At 31.9% G+C, this 18,546-nt stretch overlaps 1 protein-coding gene across 1 annotated transcript; it reads right to left on the reverse strand.

Moving 5' to 3' along the window:
- Positions 1–8,473: 8,473 nt before the first annotated feature.
- On the reverse strand, positions 8,474–13,554 carry LOC143047287 (sodium/potassium-transporting ATPase subunit beta-like). Its single transcript, XM_076220327.1, has 5 exons — positions 13,161–13,554; positions 12,021–12,128; positions 10,855–11,027; positions 9,715–9,819; positions 8,474–8,890 (listed from the first exon to the last, which is right to left on the reverse strand). Exons 1-5 carry the CDS (start codon positions 13,474–13,476, stop codon positions 8,609–8,611), a joined length of 984 nt encoding a protein of 327 aa, XP_076076442.1. The 5' UTR covers positions 13,477–13,554; the 3' UTR covers positions 8,474–8,608.
- Between the last annotated feature and the right edge of the window lie 4,992 nt (positions 13,555–18,546).

Raw genomic sequence — 18,546 nt, forward strand, 5'->3', positions numbered from 1 at the left:
TTCCCATAGGGTCCTATGTTAAACTAAGTCCCCTGCTGGCGGACATCTTTGATGATGGATCGCCTACAAAGTAACAACACTTGGTCAGCACCACATAAGGAACATTCATGCCATGTTTGGTTTCATTCCATTCAGTGGTTCACTAGAAGAAGTCATTTGTATGCATTTCCAATAGGGTCCTATGTTAAACTAAGTCCCCGCTGGTGGCCATCTTGGATAATGGATCGGCTACAAAGTAACAACACTTGGTCAGCACTCCATAAGGAACATTCATGCTATGTTTGGTTTCATTCCATTTAGTGGTTCTCTAGAAGAAGTCATTTGTATGCATTTCCCACAGGGTCCTATGTTAAACTAAGTCCCCCGCTGGCGGCCATCTTGGATGATGGATCGGCTACAAAGTAACAACACTGGGTCAGCACCCCTTAAGGATAATTCATGCTATGTTTGGTTTTATTCCATTCAGTGGTTCTCTAAAAGAAGTCATTTGTATGCATTTCCCATAGGGTCCTATGTTAAACTAAGTCCCCGGCTGGCGGCCATCTTGGATGATGGATCGGCAACAAAGTAACAACACTTGGTCAGCACCTCATAAGGAACATTCATGATATGTTTGGTTTCATTCCATTCAATGGTTCTCTAAAAGAAGTCATTTGTATGCATTTCCCATAGCGTCCTATGTTAAACTAAGTCCCCCGCTGGCGGCCATCTTGGATGATGGATCGGCTACAAAGTAACAACACTTGGTCAGCACCTCATAAGGAACATTCATGCCATGTTTGGTTCCATTCCATTCAGTGGTTCTCTAGAAGAAGTTCAAAATGTAAATTGTTAACGACGACGACGACGACGGAGGACGCCGGACGACGACGACAACGGACGACAGACGCCAAGTGGTGAGAAAAGCTCACTTGGCCCTTTGGGCCAGGTGAGCTAAAAATTAGGTCACGGTCGGAGGAAACCTGCAAAATAGGCATGTGCACCTTGCAATTATTTCATAAGGCAAATATTGTTTTCCTATTGCTTATATTATCTAAGATTCGGTGATACAAGAAATAAGGATAAGGCCAAATGAGCCCTGTCTGGTGGACATGTAGACCTTGCAAGGATCCCACCTGCCAAATACAGTTATCGTTTTACTCAAAGTTAATTGGTCAATCTTCATATGTCAGACGCAAATTCAGTAACATTAGACATCTCTGTACAATGTTTGATTCTTCCATGTTTACTAGCTTCTTAAACATAAAGCTTAATACAAATAGATTCTGCTGTCAAGGCCAAATCAACATTCAAATGTGTGTTATTGCAGGCAAAACAAAAATTGCAAGCAATACAAAATCTAAATTACTGTCAACATCACTGAAACCCCAACATCACTGAAACCATCAATTGACTTTGTTAAGGGGTTTCTGCTTTTAAAAGCTTAGTTTTTACCAATGTAAGTGTTTTTGCATACATATATTTATCTTTAAAACCATAACAGACAAAAGAAACTGTGACAATAAAATAATCACCAACCCATGTATATAAAACTTAATATGACTGAAACTGACAGTTGAGATCCTTTCCTTTAATAATGTTGTTTTTCTGCACTTTCAAATATTGAAGCAAATCTTCTTTCACTGCTTTCACTGTTTTTGAATATTATGTTGACCCCAGAGTGAGATGAAATTTTATTTATGTAAGGATGAGAGAATAAGATGACTTTAAAATATGTTTTTGGTATCCTAGATTTTTGCTTATTAAAATTAAAGAACATAGTTCCAATGTCCCCCAAATTGCACATATTTCGTCTGTCTAAGGGCAAGAACTATTTTATTTTCATTCATGGGTGGTTCTTTAAAACTTTTATAACTTTCTTCAAGAAATGTAGGCATGAAAAGACCAACAATGCAATTTTCCATATACTTGATATTTCCAAGAGGCATAACTCTTTGAAAATGTTGATCAGCACTGAACCTCTAATATAAGTTTTCGTGAGTATCCACTTCTCAATTTTAACTTAGTAAGTAGAAATTCTAACATGTCTCATACATGTACATATTGGCCAATCAATATACAACATTTTATTCTTTTATTAATGACAAAAATAACACAAAAGCAAATTAAACAATGATCAACATTATGTAGAAATATAAAATCAAAAATATTCAACCTATGGAATGATAAAATATAGTATGAAAATAGTCTCTGACTAAAGACAGTCCTACCATCAACTCATGTTTGTAGATAAGTGGATACCATTGTTTGATCTGTCTTAACTAAGGACTTATGTAATTAGCATGAAAAATACATTAAGTTCTGAATGTCATACAAAAACAAATAATTTTGAATTAAGGTGGTACCTAACACTACAGGGAGATAACTCTGTAAAATCAGCAGAACGTTTTAATGACGTTGTGTTCTTAAGGGAATATTAAGCTTCTCAATGATCAAAACAAGTGTTTGTCAAACTGCTATATAACCAGTGTAATTTTTCTGATTAAACGGTTGGTTCAATTTTTTTTTTTTTTTTATATTTTTGTCAAAGGGTCAAAGTAATTACTTTGTCAAAATTTTAAGAAAATTAAACGAGCCAAATTAATTTTAGTTAAGGTGTTAGGTACCACCTTAAAAACTTTTAAAACTTCATATACATATAATTACATATCCAGAGATGTTTAAAGAAGTTCTCAAAATCATGATTTAGAGGTAACAATAAGGTTTATGTCCCAATAAAATGAAACATCCATGACTGCATATGGTATTGGTGAAAAAAATGCAACGATGCGTAGTGATATGTACTAATATCTAAAACAAAAAAGCTTGATCAACTAATAGATTTGCATTAAAATGATTATATTTTAGTTTTTTTAGTTTTATAGAGGTGCAATAGTGTTGACTGTGCTCACATTTTCAGAATTAAGGGTTTCAATGAGTCATAAAACTATGGGAATGTAATTCGTTTCTTACTTTATGCTAATTTATCAGAGCTTTAAAATCCAACTTCATCCACTTTTTATTGCAAAATATACCTGTTCTAAAGATAAACATCTAAGACATATAAATATTCATAAATATTTGCCCAATCTGCACTATTAAAAATATTTGTATTTGAAATTCAACACCAATATGTAAATTATACAAATGAAGAACAGACAAAAGTGTAGAAATAAAAAACACTTGCACCAAATTGAAATAGTGAATAAAATCATCAATATAAAAAATAATTGACAATTTAATACAGGAATGTACATGAAATAAAAACTTCAATTATTGTATTTGAAATCCTAATTAATAATCATTTGTAGAATATTGATTATAAGTTATACATTAATTTAGTTTTTCTATATATCCTATTATCTATTTTAAAAACACCATTTCCTATTTGTAAGAGTTTTCAAGTTTAGTTCAGTTAAATTTCAATTGTAATTACATTATGCCCAGTTTTGATTTTAAAGTTACTTCCCTATTTGTCTCCAAATTCTTGGTTATTGAGTTGAATAGAAGTAAAATACTTGAAACGAAGACATTATCAGGCCCTTGGACAGTAGAATTCACCCCAACATTGATAATGTATATGCCTTATCAATGTTTCTGTCATTTGATATATGACAATAACTCACTCCTTATTAGTATCTATTTAGGAAATAGTCTAATTTAACTATCTATGACCATACCTTAAATAGATTCTGGATTAAAATATCATGTATATGAACTTTTTACCTAAGTATGTTTATATCAAAAAATTATAAGGGGAAAAAAACAAAACAATTGCCAAAATGACAGAACTGTTGAAAAGAAGAAAAAAAAAACAAAGCAATAGCATATGCATATGGATAAGTTCATAATTTTGAAGCCAATGTTGACCTACATGCACATCAATGCTTGTGTACATATGAAATGGTGGAATATGAAAAATTAATCAACATTTCTCATTATAAAAATAAACTCTGCAGTTTACACAGAAAATCTGACATTAATAAACCAAATACACATGTACAACATCATGTTTTTATCAACCTTTTATACAATTGAAAGTTGTTTTGTTTTTAAAATGATTTTTAATGAATTATAAATTTAATATTCATATCTATAAGGCACAATACTAAGTGTGTACTCCTGAAACTTGATATTTTTTTCATTCATTTTATATATATTTACAAAATAAACAAAAACAAATCTACAGAAACTAAATTGCACTAAAAAACTACAAGTTGTACTACATTCAGACAAGTAACAAATTAAAAATGATTATGATTGCTTTGTACAAAAAAACATCATAAATTCAAAATAAGCTTTTTACTTTATCTTTTGTTGTTTAAATAGCTTTCAAATAACGAATGAAAAATCTAATGGCTCTTCCATAAATACATACAAGGGATACAGAGAGGGCACTTCCAAATCTCAACTATGGGAGGATGTCATCTGTTTTTGTATAATGGAAATGTAAGTGAAATTTAAATTTGCCTCTATACGTGGTTACTCCATTTTTTAAGTGCCTTCCTAGGGTACCATGTAATTTTAAATGGAACAACCCTAAGCATGTATTTAAGATTCTCAGATATTAACAAGTAGTATACATATACATGTACATGATATATATGATATAAAACAATTCTTAATTTGTTCTATGTACTAAATTAGATTTTTAAAAATCAATCAATGTCTGGGTAAACTAATATAATTCTATATAAATTTTAAAAACAGATCAACAGTGTATAAAAATAAATGGAATGTAAGAAATATTTTAAACAAAAAATAAAAACGTAACTTAAGGATATGTTACAAATGATATAAAAGCTACTACTGTACTTATATATGATAGAAATTTTAGTAAAAATAACTCTTTAAACCACACTTAATTAACCAGTTGTTCTTCATGTGGGTTTTTTTCAACAAAAGAAAAAGGCAGGTAAGAAATTTTATAAATCACCTTTGAGTTTTTGGGGAGTAAATATTGTGGGTAAAGTGACATTTTCCCTACAATTTCAATCATAGAATATAAAGAACCAGTGCATCAAAGAAAAAAAAATTCAAGTGTGGTCTTAAATCTTTAAAAATATAATCATGTTACAAATAAAAGCAAATACAACAGCAATATTCACCATACTACATTAAAAGTTTATATTGTAACAAGCCCACCACTGCTATTTAGAAAAACTTCTTTGTGTTCAAACATTCACTAAAAGCTGGCAAAATAGATAGGCATGAAGAAAAATTACACCATGGATTTAATAATCACATGTCATTAATAATGGATTCAGGGATAAGTAATGAGGTGCTCCATTCAGTCACTGTCACTTTGAATTATGTATTTTATTTATATCAAAATAAGCAATTCAATGCTCTCTGCGAGCAACATCTTCATGTGAAACTTCAACTGGCCTGTTATTATGGATAAAAAAAGGTTTATATAGTTCACAGATTCAGGAATTAATGATATAAAGATATGATAGTGTTTGAACTCTCTGATGTTATGAAAATAATTTCATTATTTTGTAATAAAAGAGTCCAGACAGATCTTTGCCATTTATTGAATTATTTGGAATGCTTTGAGTTTAATAAAATAATTTTTACATGTATGTAACACTTACACAAAATGTTTCAACGACTTTTCATTACAATTGGTATAAAATTAACGTAAATAGATACATTTATACCCAAATTGCCCATTACTGTTTCACAACTTACTGGATAAAAAGAGTTGAAACTGCGAATACATTAATTTTAATGGATATTTTTTTTTCAAAATTAAATAAATTAAAAAAATTATGAAGACTTGATTTTCTGTTTTTGGTAAATCCATGTACGAACCTTAGAAAACTTACATTTTGTTGAGCATATAAATAGTATAATGTTCCATTTAAAATAGGATTACCCTGAATAAATAAGCTATAAACTATACATCAAATAAAATTTGGATTTGATGCAATTGCTATATTGAATTTATTGGGGATTTCTAAATATAGCTAACATTACAATAATGAAACAAATACTACATACATATAAACTAATTATATTAATTAATATCTACAGATTTAAAATCAAGGCCACATCAGTTTCCATAACTTAATTATGATAAAGCTGATTTTCACTTAAAAATAATTTTCATTGAGAGAATAAAAATGATGCAATATTTACAATTTAAAACCATGATGTAACAATACCATGTTGTTGCTTATTGTTATAACAATTATATCTTGAACTTAAGGATCAAGTGTGTCTTTCTATTTTTTGCAAATAAAAAAGTTATTGGTAGGAATTCAATCTTACAATGAAGAAATATTTCACAAAACTTATGCTGAGATATTTATTTGATGAATATCTTTAGCACTTACAATATATTATGACATCAATGTCTTGAAGTTATGAAATCAACTATTATATAATAACCATGGTTACATTTATACATATGATGCATACCCAGACCCAGCCAAACATAAATTGTTTTAACAGGTCATGAGGTCCAGTAACAAATATTTTTTACAGGACCTTCATTACTGTTACAGGACCTATTTATTATCACCGGTGAGCAGCGCACAGCGCTGCGAACATGCTAGGGGGGTCTGGGGGCATGCCCCCCCCCATAAAAATTATGAAAAATAAGATGCAAAATCCTGCATTCTAAGTGCTTTGACTATGATAAATGAAGTAACCAAAACTACTATCCTGTACTACACTTTTGCATGTTTAATCACGTTGAATAAAACTTCATTTTTTAAGACTTTATTTTAATTTATTCCTCTTTGGCATAATCAAGTATTTTGTCCTTTTAAGTTGGAAGGTGTAGATGTGTTCCCATTTTTATACAGCTCAATGCAATATGAGCAAGTCATGCCAGTTTCATTTTTGTTGTTGAATGTCAACCAATCTCTACCTTCTCTCCATTTGTCACAAAATTTCCTGACACCACGCTTAGCTAGCTATAAAATCAGGTTCAATCCACCATTTTCTACATAAGAAGATGCCTGTACCAAGTCAGGAATATGATAGTTGTTATCCATTCGTTTGATGTGTTTGGACTTTTGATTTTTGATTTTCCTTTTTGAATTTTCCTCGGAGTTCAGTATTTTTGTGTTTTTACTTTTTCCTCGTACGCTTTCCATGTCTCAACTTTTTTTTGGCGTGCTGTACTTGGATCATCGGCCTTCCGTTTTTGACCAGGCACAGCCCTATCATAAAAACGGAGGAAACTCATGTTATTGTTTACAACATGTGTTTCCGGCGCATGCGTAATGAACCGGGGAAAAAAGAAATGCCGGAAACTGACGCAACAGACATGACAATCGAGATACAAAATTTTCAAAATATTCAAATTGAAAGGGTTTAGGCAGTAGGGGACAAGCCAATGAGCCTTAAAATTGTCTTTTAATATGTTTTTAAAAAGAAGAAGTCATATTAGAAATGCCGATTTTCAGGGAATGCATAAAATAGTTGACAAGAAAATCTCGCCGCGTGTCAATGGAAGCGTGATTTCATTGGCTGCTTTTTATATTATTGTGTTCTGATTGGATTACTATTTGTGTTGTCCATATATATCTATATATATGACTAGGGTATTTCCGCGATCCTAATTATTATAAAGACAAATGCTTTTCATTGATCTCGGGAGAAAAAACCATATTTTGTGTTTGATATAGCAAAACATTTTTCCCAATTTTAATACTGCATGCTGCAAAAAATGTACAGGACAGGAGGTCCTGTAGTTCACAGGATGTTGGCGGACCTTCAAGTTTTTTACAGGTCATGACCTGCGGTCCGACGATGTTTGGGTTGGTCTGCATACCTATATGCAATGGAAGTCTTTAGGTACTTTGTTTTGTGCTTTAAAAGTGCAACAAAATAGTGAAGATAAGTACAATGTAAAATATGGACTTTTTTATTTCAATCAATGTGGAAGTGGAAGAAAGAATTTACAAAATACCCTGCCAAAAAGCATAAATCTGTACTATATATGACCAGATATGGTAATTTCTTTGAGTAAGAATGCATTCGTCAAATGTGACCCTTAAGATTTGTCTCAAAAATAAAACCTCTTTTCTACCCTCCTGACAATTTCCAATGGAATGGCTTCTGACTGTTTCAGTGTCATATAATGTTGGCAATTTTTTTTCAATAAATTTTTACAATATTTTCATATGAAAAAGGAATGTTTTATAATCATTGGCTTATCAAACATGTCAAATATACAAATAAATTTTAAATATTCAATATTTTGAATTATGAAAAAAGTGATGATTATAAATTTTCTATAAAATTCTAAAATTTGTATCACAATTTTTTAAAGATATTAAAATAGGGACAGTTCTTAACCTGTGAACTGTACTCCTTACAAATTGGACATTGTTCTTAAGTTTAAGTCTGACACCAGGACACTGACTAGAAAAAAACACATACATTTTCATGATATGTGTAGTTCAATGGAATAAAAAAAAATCTGTTCCATAAAGAAGTATCTTATCTCTAATGATTTAATTATAAAGAATAAGTACATACAATCATACGATTTTTCAAGTTTGCACAATTGAATATTTTCTTATTATGCAATGGCAAATATCTATAATGTAGCTGAATGGTGCTCAGATCTTTTCTATCTAATGCATTTCATTAAATTTAAAGTCCTGGTCTATTCCATGAAAAACTGAAACCTTACACTATACATTTTAGAGTCTTGTGGCTTTCCATTATTAAAACTTTTAGCCCACGCCACACATTTAATTGTCACCAAATGATTAGTACGGACTGTGTTGAAGTGCACCATAACAGCTGGTACTTTGTAATGTGGATTCTTCTTTGGATAAGACCAGATAGGAAATCCTGTTGGAGGTTTATACGTTATGTCATCTTGTTTGACACTGTTTTCATACCAAAAGTCTTCATGTCCCATGTGTTCTCTATCTAAAGCAGTCTAAAAAAAAATCATAAACAAATTCTAATTAATAATGGTGTTTAGACTGAAGGCTCAAAGTCAAAAGCAATATCGCTAGCCCAAAATAGAGGAATACCTTTTCTCGGACCCTTCTGCCTTAAAAAGTTTGTAATCCTGCCCTATACATGCATTTCTGGAGAAAAACACAATAAAGTCCTCCACTATGAATGCATTATATGCCTGTCCCTTTTCAAGGACAAAGGTCCCATAACTCCTTAATGTTAATTAGAATTTTATATTCAAACTAAATGGAGCTTAATCTTATAGATATAAACCAGTCACTAAATGAAAACTTTTTTTGTATAAAATCCCACAACTCTAAAGTTTAAAATTCCAAATTTACAAAAAGGGAGCGTAATATTTTTTGACTGATTCAATTCACCAAAGTTTCATGACAGTTGGTTAAATAATTTTGAATTATTGTCAGACAAGCTGATGACGAGCAGACATAGGGACAGACAACAGCACATACATGTATCCTGTAATAAGTCCCATTAACGGACATATATATAACTGTTGTCAATGAAAAAAAAACAGGTTTTACACAATAATAAAATATTATAAAGCCAGTTAAACACCTTAATCAATTGGTCATGATGAGAAATTTCAAACTTTCATAATACAACTAGTTTTGTTCAAATACTTTTGTTAGAATGTCAACACTATTCAATATATATAGGAATTGATTTTAAACAGTGCCATGAGAATATCTACTCTGTCTATTCAAAAATGATTAAACAATTGTGTTATGAGAATGTCAAAAGTATCCAATCAGATTTGATTTAACAAATAGTTTGTGTTACCTCTCCATCACAGGTTATTCCAATATGATCAGCTGACCATCTGTCATGCAGTCTCTTCTTTATCTCAGTGTCTTTACTTGTAAATGGATCTATTGTATCATTATCCTGGAAAAATAGTAGGAGCAATTTTTAATTTAAAGTTTAAATTTACAGTAAATTTTAAAATAAATGAGACATTATTAATTTACAATGAATGGAACTTTAGGAATGCAAACATTTTTTTTTCTCTCACTTACATGTATGGCGAAGAAAGGGTAAACTTTTTATCTATTATTTCTGTAAGTACATGTAGGTTGAATAAAACAAATTTTTCAATGTTAAAGCACAAGCAAAAGCAAAAAGTAACAATTTTGTTTTTATAAGTTTGAACATCAGTAAAAAAAATTATTTAAACAAGTTTTATTTCAACACAATCGTCTAATAAGCATATACATGAGCAAATAAACTCATCATAGATACCACAATAAAAATTTATATTTGCACAAGACAAGCATTTCATCTACAAAAGACTCATCAGTAACGCTTGAATAAAAGAATATTTAAAAGACCAAATAAAGTTCAAAGTTGAAGAGCATTGAGTAACAGAAATTCTTTGAAAGATTTGCCAAATACAACTAATATAATATAAGGTTGAAAAGCCTAAGTATTTCAAAAATTCAAAGTTTGGTAAACAGTTAATTTATAGTTATGAACATATCAATGATAACATAAGACCAATCTGGTACTTTTACAGGTACCTTTTTTCAGCATGATTAAACAGAACACAAGGTGCAAATCATTCTTCAAAACTTAAGCATGAGCAAATAATTTATTCAAATTATCTAATAAGGTTTTTAATTTGTACACAATACTGTCACGAGTGAAGACAATATTAAAAGACAACGTCAAGATCTACTTTCCTGGTACCAAACATTCTATTCTGTTTTACCTTGTCATTACGGGGCAATTTATAGCTGACTATGCGGTACATGTATGGGCTTTTCTCATTGTTGAAGCAGAAGGTCGTACAGTGACCTATAGTTGTTAATTTCTGTGTAATTTTGGTCACTTGTGGAGAGTTGTCTCATTGGTAATCATACCACATCTTCTTTTTTATATCCAGTTTTATAAATCCCCCCTACTGATACATAAATTCCTTACCAGTTTCAACATAAGAAGAACACATGGTCTGCCCTCCTGATACCCATAAACATTGATATGTGTGCAGTGAGATCCAAAATCATGACCTGTCAATCTACAAGCTTTACCATCAGGTGCACTCTCATTTACACAGTTCACATACTCTGATGTTTGCTGATCTATTGCTGAATAATCTGAAAAAATATAATTCAAGCAAGTTTATATATGAATAGCTAATTAATGTCAAACTAAACTAAATTGTACATATTTTTTATAACTTATGTGTTATATAGAGGAGAGGCAAACGATACCAAAAAGTACATTAAGCATGTTAAAACTCAAGTAGAAAATAAATTGACAAGGCCATGGCAGAAAAAAAAAGACCAACAGACACCAATAGTACACAAAAAACTAAAGACTGAGCCACACACAAACCCCACTAAAAATTGGAGGTGATCTCAATTGCTCAAGAAGGAGATCCTGCTCCACATACATCGTATGACACCCAATATCTAATAAAGTAACTAAACTTCATGCAGGAAGTGCAGAACCAACAGGGAAAACTCAAAGAGAAGAAAAGGATCAAAATAATGATTGTCATGTGATATATTTGCCAATATGACATCTTCTTATTCTAAGGAGCATGACAAAAGTATTCGAATTAAGTTGTGGTATGCCTGAGGTGATTTAATGACTATAGACATGATAGACATACAATGTATATAAATACTTTTCACACTGTGGCATTTCATGTTATCAGTTCAGATTTTGCATTTCCATCTGCATGCATATATATACAATGTTTATGTACAGGTACAAAAATGTATACAAACAATCCAATTTAAAAATATTAAAAAAAGAACGGAAGCTAGCCATGCATGTTAAAGAAATCAATATAATATTAAACTTATAAAATGAAATGCACACTCATTTAATCTACATGTTCTCTAGTAGAGAGTAATCATTAAAGCATCTATTATGCCTATTGTGTATATACATTTGTAGTACTGAACATGCTGAATGACTAGGTGGTATTAAATCAAGCGTTTATACATGAAGGTCACTGTCAATCAAAAAGCATTGAATTAATCTATTTTCCATTGAATCACTCCACCCCAGTAGTTTTTGACAATCATATTGTGTGTGCCCTCCTCCAGGACAGACATATGAATATGATAAGATCTTACCGTACATATAAAAATCCAACTGATTGAGGTACTTCTGGTATGTCTTCATGTCCCTTATGGAATAGTGGATCAAAGGACTATTATCGACATTGGGCTCAAACATCAGACCTGAAATGATAAATATACTCATTTACTGGCATTTTATATTAGATTTTTAAATAATGACTCAACATGCACAATATGTTGTTCAATATATGAGAGAGTTAACCTTGCACAGGGTGATATGGAATTATGGTTATCTCGTACATCATGTAATTGTACCATTACAAACTTGAACCTACATGTATGTCAACTCGTACCAATGCAAACTTGTACCACGGTAAATTCATACCATTGCAAATGTGTTCTAACTTATTTAAATGCATTAAAATGGTGTTTAATGATGGATAGCTATATATAGATATTTAAATTTCACTCAATACCTTTTAAGTCTGCAAGGGCTGTTTTTAAAAGCAGTCAAGGTCATTACAAACTTTCATCTTTGTACAATATTCAGAATTGGAAGGTTATAATGGTACGAGTTTGCAGTGGTATGAGTATGGTATAAGTTTGCAATGGTAGGAGATAACTTGCTTCCTTGATGATGATATCACATGACTGAGGCAGCAAAGTCTTATGTAACTTTAGTTAAAATAACGAAATTGATAGTTCACTGTGAAAACTGTCCAAATAGAGGAAAATAAAACATGTCAGGTAGATGAAACTTAAATAAATGTGGAGATAAATGAAATATAATCAATAAGATAAATCTGATTTATATGGATCAAAGGCTTTTAGTCAGCTCCAGAAGCGACAAAGCAGTGCATCAATTTTGGACGAGCAAATATCCAGTTTTTGATAGCAGACAAGCTCTGACATCCCACTGACCCAGGATATCTGGCAAAACAGCTGTTGGGTGTCAGAGCAATCTCTGTTTCTACTGTCATTGAGGAATTGATCTGGAACAACTTAATCAATATTAATTCTGCCAGTCTCTGTAGTCCAAATAGTTATGACTTCTAGGAAGGCTATTTCAAATTATTGCTTTAACACCTTCCTGGGACGTGGATGTAAGGTGTGAAAGAAGAAAAAATATAATAGCCTTTAAAGACATCATAATTATTTGGACTACCAGTTTCTGATACTGGTCATAAAAAATACCTTTTAGCTTGATTTCTTCTGCAAAAGATGGTTCAATAACTCCAGCTGGACCTTTGTCACTGCCGTTGTGATTCGATGCTACCACAATAAGTAAAATAACGATTATTAAAAAGATGACACAACCAATCATGAGGAAACAACGACTTTTTCTTCTCATTCGAAAGCATGCAACTTTGACGGTGTCACTCTTCAAATTGGATTTCCTTGAGATTACAGAAATCGGATAAACCCCTGTGCCAAAATCTTCATTATGTTCATTTTCTGAGTGCAGATATAAATTCTCGGGGACATCTACTCTGTCATATTTCGATTCCATTTCTGGTATTTTTACTTTATTGTGACTCACAAGTCAAAGTCGCAAATGTAAACAGGTGCAACGGAAGTTATTGAAGAGATTGAAATGCCATCTATCACAACAAGGGGACATAATTCAGTTGATCTACCCAATGTCCGTAATATCTTTTAGAAAAGATCAACAACAAAGTACCGATTTAGTTTTTGACGAGCGAATATCTGCCCTAAGTAAAACATTTGGGGATGTGATTTAATATGAACATACTTTATCTATAAGAATAAGAATAAGAATAAGAATATTTTATTTCCAATTAAAGGGCCCTATAAAGAGCTTTCATGACATTACATATACTGAGTACCAAGGATTTGTATAGTAAGAAATCCTTGTAAGTACGTAAGATTAGACATAAAATAGAGACATATAATATAGGAAAACAACATTGTTTAATACTATTAAAAATGCTATAAAAGGCCAGGACAGAACCAGATATACTTTCTTTGAAAAATCAGTGGCCTTGATGAGGCTTGTTTAGGGGGGTATCAATATCCCATATCCCATTAAGTTTTTATCCAAATATCCCGTATCCCTATAATGTTTACCCCTAATATCCCAATAAATATTTTTTACAAATATCCCATATCCCTAAAACTATTTTGAAATATCCCAAAAATTCATTATAAATTCATTCCCAAGCCCATTTTTTTCCCTCATCATCACAACGTCAAAAATTTTGACTCTGGGAAAACAAACTGTGTTAAAGGAAATTTAGTGCATACTTCTAGTGTTAAATAAGAATATACAACGTATGTGTCCAAAAGATGAAGTGTTCCATCTTAGAGCCTTGTATAACAATCTCTTTTTATGTGAGGTTAAACGATAAATTTAGTGTAAGGGGTCTAATTTCAGACTTGTTTTTTAATTGTTCAAACCGTGATGCATATGACTGTAAAATATAATTTTGATAGCATTCTTCTTTCATCGATAAGAAACTTCATCCTACACGTTAACCTATGTTGGAAAGAACAGAAGGGCTCAACCCTGTCTCTTGTCCGAGATTGCTCTGACATCCAACATCTGTTTTGCTAGACAAGCTGAGACTGTGGGACGTCAGAGCACATCCATATCAAAAAGTGGATATTTAGCATGCAAGTTCAATAACTCAAAATTTAACACAAGAAAGCTTTCTGCTAATGTACCTACATTACACTTAACTGTTGCAATATTTTTACAGCACGCAAAATTTGCACAGCCCTTGTTTTGCAAAGAAATAACACAACATTTGACTCTGTGATCTTGAACTTTATGAATTACATAGATCCTAATATGTTTGTTACTTTTTTTTAATTTCCTTCCCCACAACACCAGAATAGAAGAAAATATGTTAATTTACATTGATTATTTAGTTATTATTCTTTATTAACATAGTTTATACAGCGAAGTATCAACTTTTTGATATGGGACGTGCTCTGACGTCCCTCGGCCCCAGCTTGTCTGGCAAAACAGCCGTTGCACATCAGAGCAATCTGTGAAACGTGGAGACCTCTGAAGATCCTCCCCACGCCACGTAAAAAATAAGAGGTAAAACACTAGAAAATATCCTGTAATCATATAAAGCATCAAAACAAATAAAAACATTGACAACAATAAGGCTTAACTCATCAGATGGATACATCTAACAAAAATCTATGATTATTTCAAGAAAATTATCAATGCATATGAGCATATAATATAAAAAAAAAGATGTGGTATGATTGCCAATGAGACAACTCTTCACAAGAGACCATGTGACACAGAAATTAACAACTATAGGTCACCGTAGGACCTTCAACAATGAGCAAAGCTCATATCTCATAGTTAGCTATAAAAAGACCTGAAATGACAAATGTAGAACAATTCAAATGAGAAAACTAACGGTCTAATTTATGTATAAAAAATTGAACAAAAAACAAATATGTAACACAGCAACAAACGACAACCACTGAATTAAAGACTCCTGACTTAGGACAGGCACATACATACAGAATGTGGCGAGGTTAAACATGTTAGCGGGATCCCAACCCTTCCCTTAACCTGGGACAGTGGTGTAACAGTACAACATAAAAACGAACTATACAAATCAGTTGTAAAAGGCTTAACTCATCAGAGGGATATAAATAGAAATACATCTAACAAAAACAAAGAGTGGACGTGACCGAGTACTTGTACATCCCATCAACAAAAAGACACTAAGTACAGATCGGAGAGTACTTGCAGTTACTGACAGCTAGTTCAAAGCCAATTACAACTAATAAAAAGTAATGCATCTGAGACTAAATTATCAATCATTACACATCCAGCATCCAATGGCACGGTAAACAACATCTCCGTAAAAATGAGGATGTGCTATCCCGTTTGAAATAAATTTTCTACAGGTAGAACCAAACTTCAAAACCAAATCTAGAATTTAGTAAAGATTTTAAGTGATTTGTGGTAACGAAATCCCTGACTTAATATTATTTACCAGTAATACATAGATTTCGTTCATTAAAATTCAAAACGTTACAACAGACACGGGCATAGCGGAGGTGTTGTGATATACAAACACTGTAAGATAGTGCCAAAGGAACATCACCATCCAAAAAAGGAAAATTAACAATAAGGAACGAAGTATGGAAAGCAAAATAAACCCTTACCGAAAAATAAGCCCTGCGGCAAACATTTGCCGCAAGTTTGCAGCAAACATTTGCCGCAAGTTTGCAGCAAACATTGCCGCAACCATTTTACCATGCAAATGAAGTTTGCGGCAAGCTTGCGGCAAACATAATTATGCAATTAGATTTGCCGCAAGCTTGCGGCAATTGTTTGCTACAAGCTTGCGGCAATTGTTTGTTGCAAACTTGCGGCAAACTTGCACGAACTACACATATACCAATGTCATGTGTGCAGACACATTCAATTTATCTCTTTAAAATTACACAGCAACATTTTAAAAAAGTCAATTCCTGTCTTTAAACAAACAGCCATTGAAAGAATTCTTGCAAACTCGTGAGATGTGAGGAAATACATACATGCATTTGAGTTTTGAAAAAGTGGCAGGAGTCATTCTCAAATGACATATAATTATATATAATATACCTGTATTAAAAACTGAAAAAAGACAAAATCTCAAGATGTATTGAGTATAAAGCTAGGTATAATTGCATTACAGAATTTAACTTAATCTTAATAAACATGATCATGATGGTGCAGTACATCAGTAACAAATTCAAACTTATAATAGCTTAAGTTTTTTAATCACACATACATGTATATATAGTTGCTTACTTAATTATGTATGATGATAACATTAATTATTTTATTAAAACATGCAGTTCTATGAATCATTTGTACTTACACAATTACATACTGATTATCCCAAAGTATTGAACCAAAATGCCTCCTTGATCTCTTATATGTGATATGCATTTCCAAACACAACCAACATGACCTAGCCACATGCAATTTCAAATTGTTAGCATCCAAGAAGTGCCAACTAGGCATGCCCAGTCAATATTGTGTAATTCCGGCAATGTTCTGGCAAACATATAGAATGGTCAAAGTTTTCTGCAATCTTGCGGCAAACATATTGAATGGTCAAAGTTTTCTGCAATCTTCCGGCAAACATTCTTTATTATTTTAAACTTTCTGGCAATCTTACGGCAAACATTGATGTTTCTGCAAACTTGCCGCAAGCTTGCAGCAATGTTTGCCGGAAGTTTGCAGCTAGCGGCAAACATCTGCAAACACTATGTTCTGTGATCCTGCAAACTTTTTGTTTGCCGCAAGCTTTTGCGGCAAACAATTCAGTTTCATAAGGGAATGCTTTTAAAATTATCAGTACATATTATGCGCATATAAATATCGAAAAAAGATCAATACTTTTCGCTTGGGTTTGGATGACTTTTAAATAAAACGACCATTAACTCAATTAAAATCAACAAAGCACTAAAATGACTTTTAATATTAAACTTTTTTGGGCAAGTGAGATGTAAATATTTCTGTAATTAACTTTAATATCCACTTATTTTTTTTCATGTTAAAAATTCAATATCCTTTAAATGCATCAATATCCCATATCCCATATACTTTTAGGACAAATATCCCATATCCCTAAAATTAAAATGGCAAATATTCCGTATCCCAATATACCCTATACAAGCCTCCTTGATGATTTGATGGTATTTGTTTAAATAGGCCAGAGACATATATATATGCCTCTGAATAGGCTAACCAAGAGTTACATGTTGATCCATGTTTTATTAGATTCTCAGTCTGCAAGGTGTAGATTATATAAGTATTTGGTAACAAATGCAGTTTGCAATTTTATTCACAGAAATACATTCCTGTACTTTTTCGTAAATGTATAACAAGGATAACTTTGTCTTCACATAACCTTTGTATTGAAAATGTGCTATTCGTTTGTCTTAACATAACCTTTGTATTGAAAATGTGCTATCCGTTTGTCTTCACATAACCTATGTATTGAAAATGTGCTGACTTTGAAACCTGGATTTTTTTTATGAAGAGATTTGGTTAACCTAATAGTTAGGCTTTTGGAATAGACCGACTTAAAAATCATGGTAATTCTTATATTTTATGATAAAGTTGAAAGTCAAGGCCATATTTGGCCTGAAGTAAACCGGTTGTCCTTTATATAAGCTCCGGCTTTAAACAACATCACTATACAACTTGGAAAATTAATCCGTTTGTAATATGTATTGTTTCTACACATACAACCAACACTTCCAAACCAAATGTTTATGTCTATTAAAGAAATAAGTAAACAATTAATTAAGTAAATTATAGTTACGAAATCCAGCCCTTATGAGTCGTTTGATAGTTGTTCAATCCCTTAGATACTTCGATAAATTGAAAATTTAAGTACAGTATATATAATGGAACTAAGGGTCTACTGATGTTCGATAATTCAAACATATAAGATGACTTCTACACTTTGTTTAAGTGTAGCGTAGTAGTAGTACAAGCGGATTCCGAGTTTAGTTACACATCGACAGAGCGAGCTAGGTTTATATTATATGTCGTCATTGCGCGTGTCATCTCATGCATATGAAA

The sequence above is a fragment of the Mytilus galloprovincialis genome, chromosome 10, assembly GCF_965363235.1.
Source record: "Mytilus galloprovincialis chromosome 10, xbMytGall1.hap1.1, whole genome shotgun sequence".
NCBI classification, from domain to species: Eukaryota; Metazoa; Mollusca; class Bivalvia; order Mytilida; family Mytilidae; genus Mytilus; species Mytilus galloprovincialis.

Excerpts from the sequence above, each read along its gene's own strand:
- LOC143047287 (XM_076220327.1), bottom strand. The coding sequence starts at position 13,476 with ATGGAATCGAAATATGACAGAGTAGATGTCCCCGAGAATTTATATCTG. Across the intron at positions 12,129-13,160 it reads AGAAGAAATCAAGCTAAAAG|GTCTGATGTTTGAGCCCAAT; the intron begins GTATTTTTTATG and ends TTATCATTTCAG. Across the intron at positions 11,028-12,020 it reads GTTGGATTTTTATATGTACG|ATTATTCAGCAATAGATCAG; the intron begins GTAAGATCTTAT and ends ATATTTTTTCAG.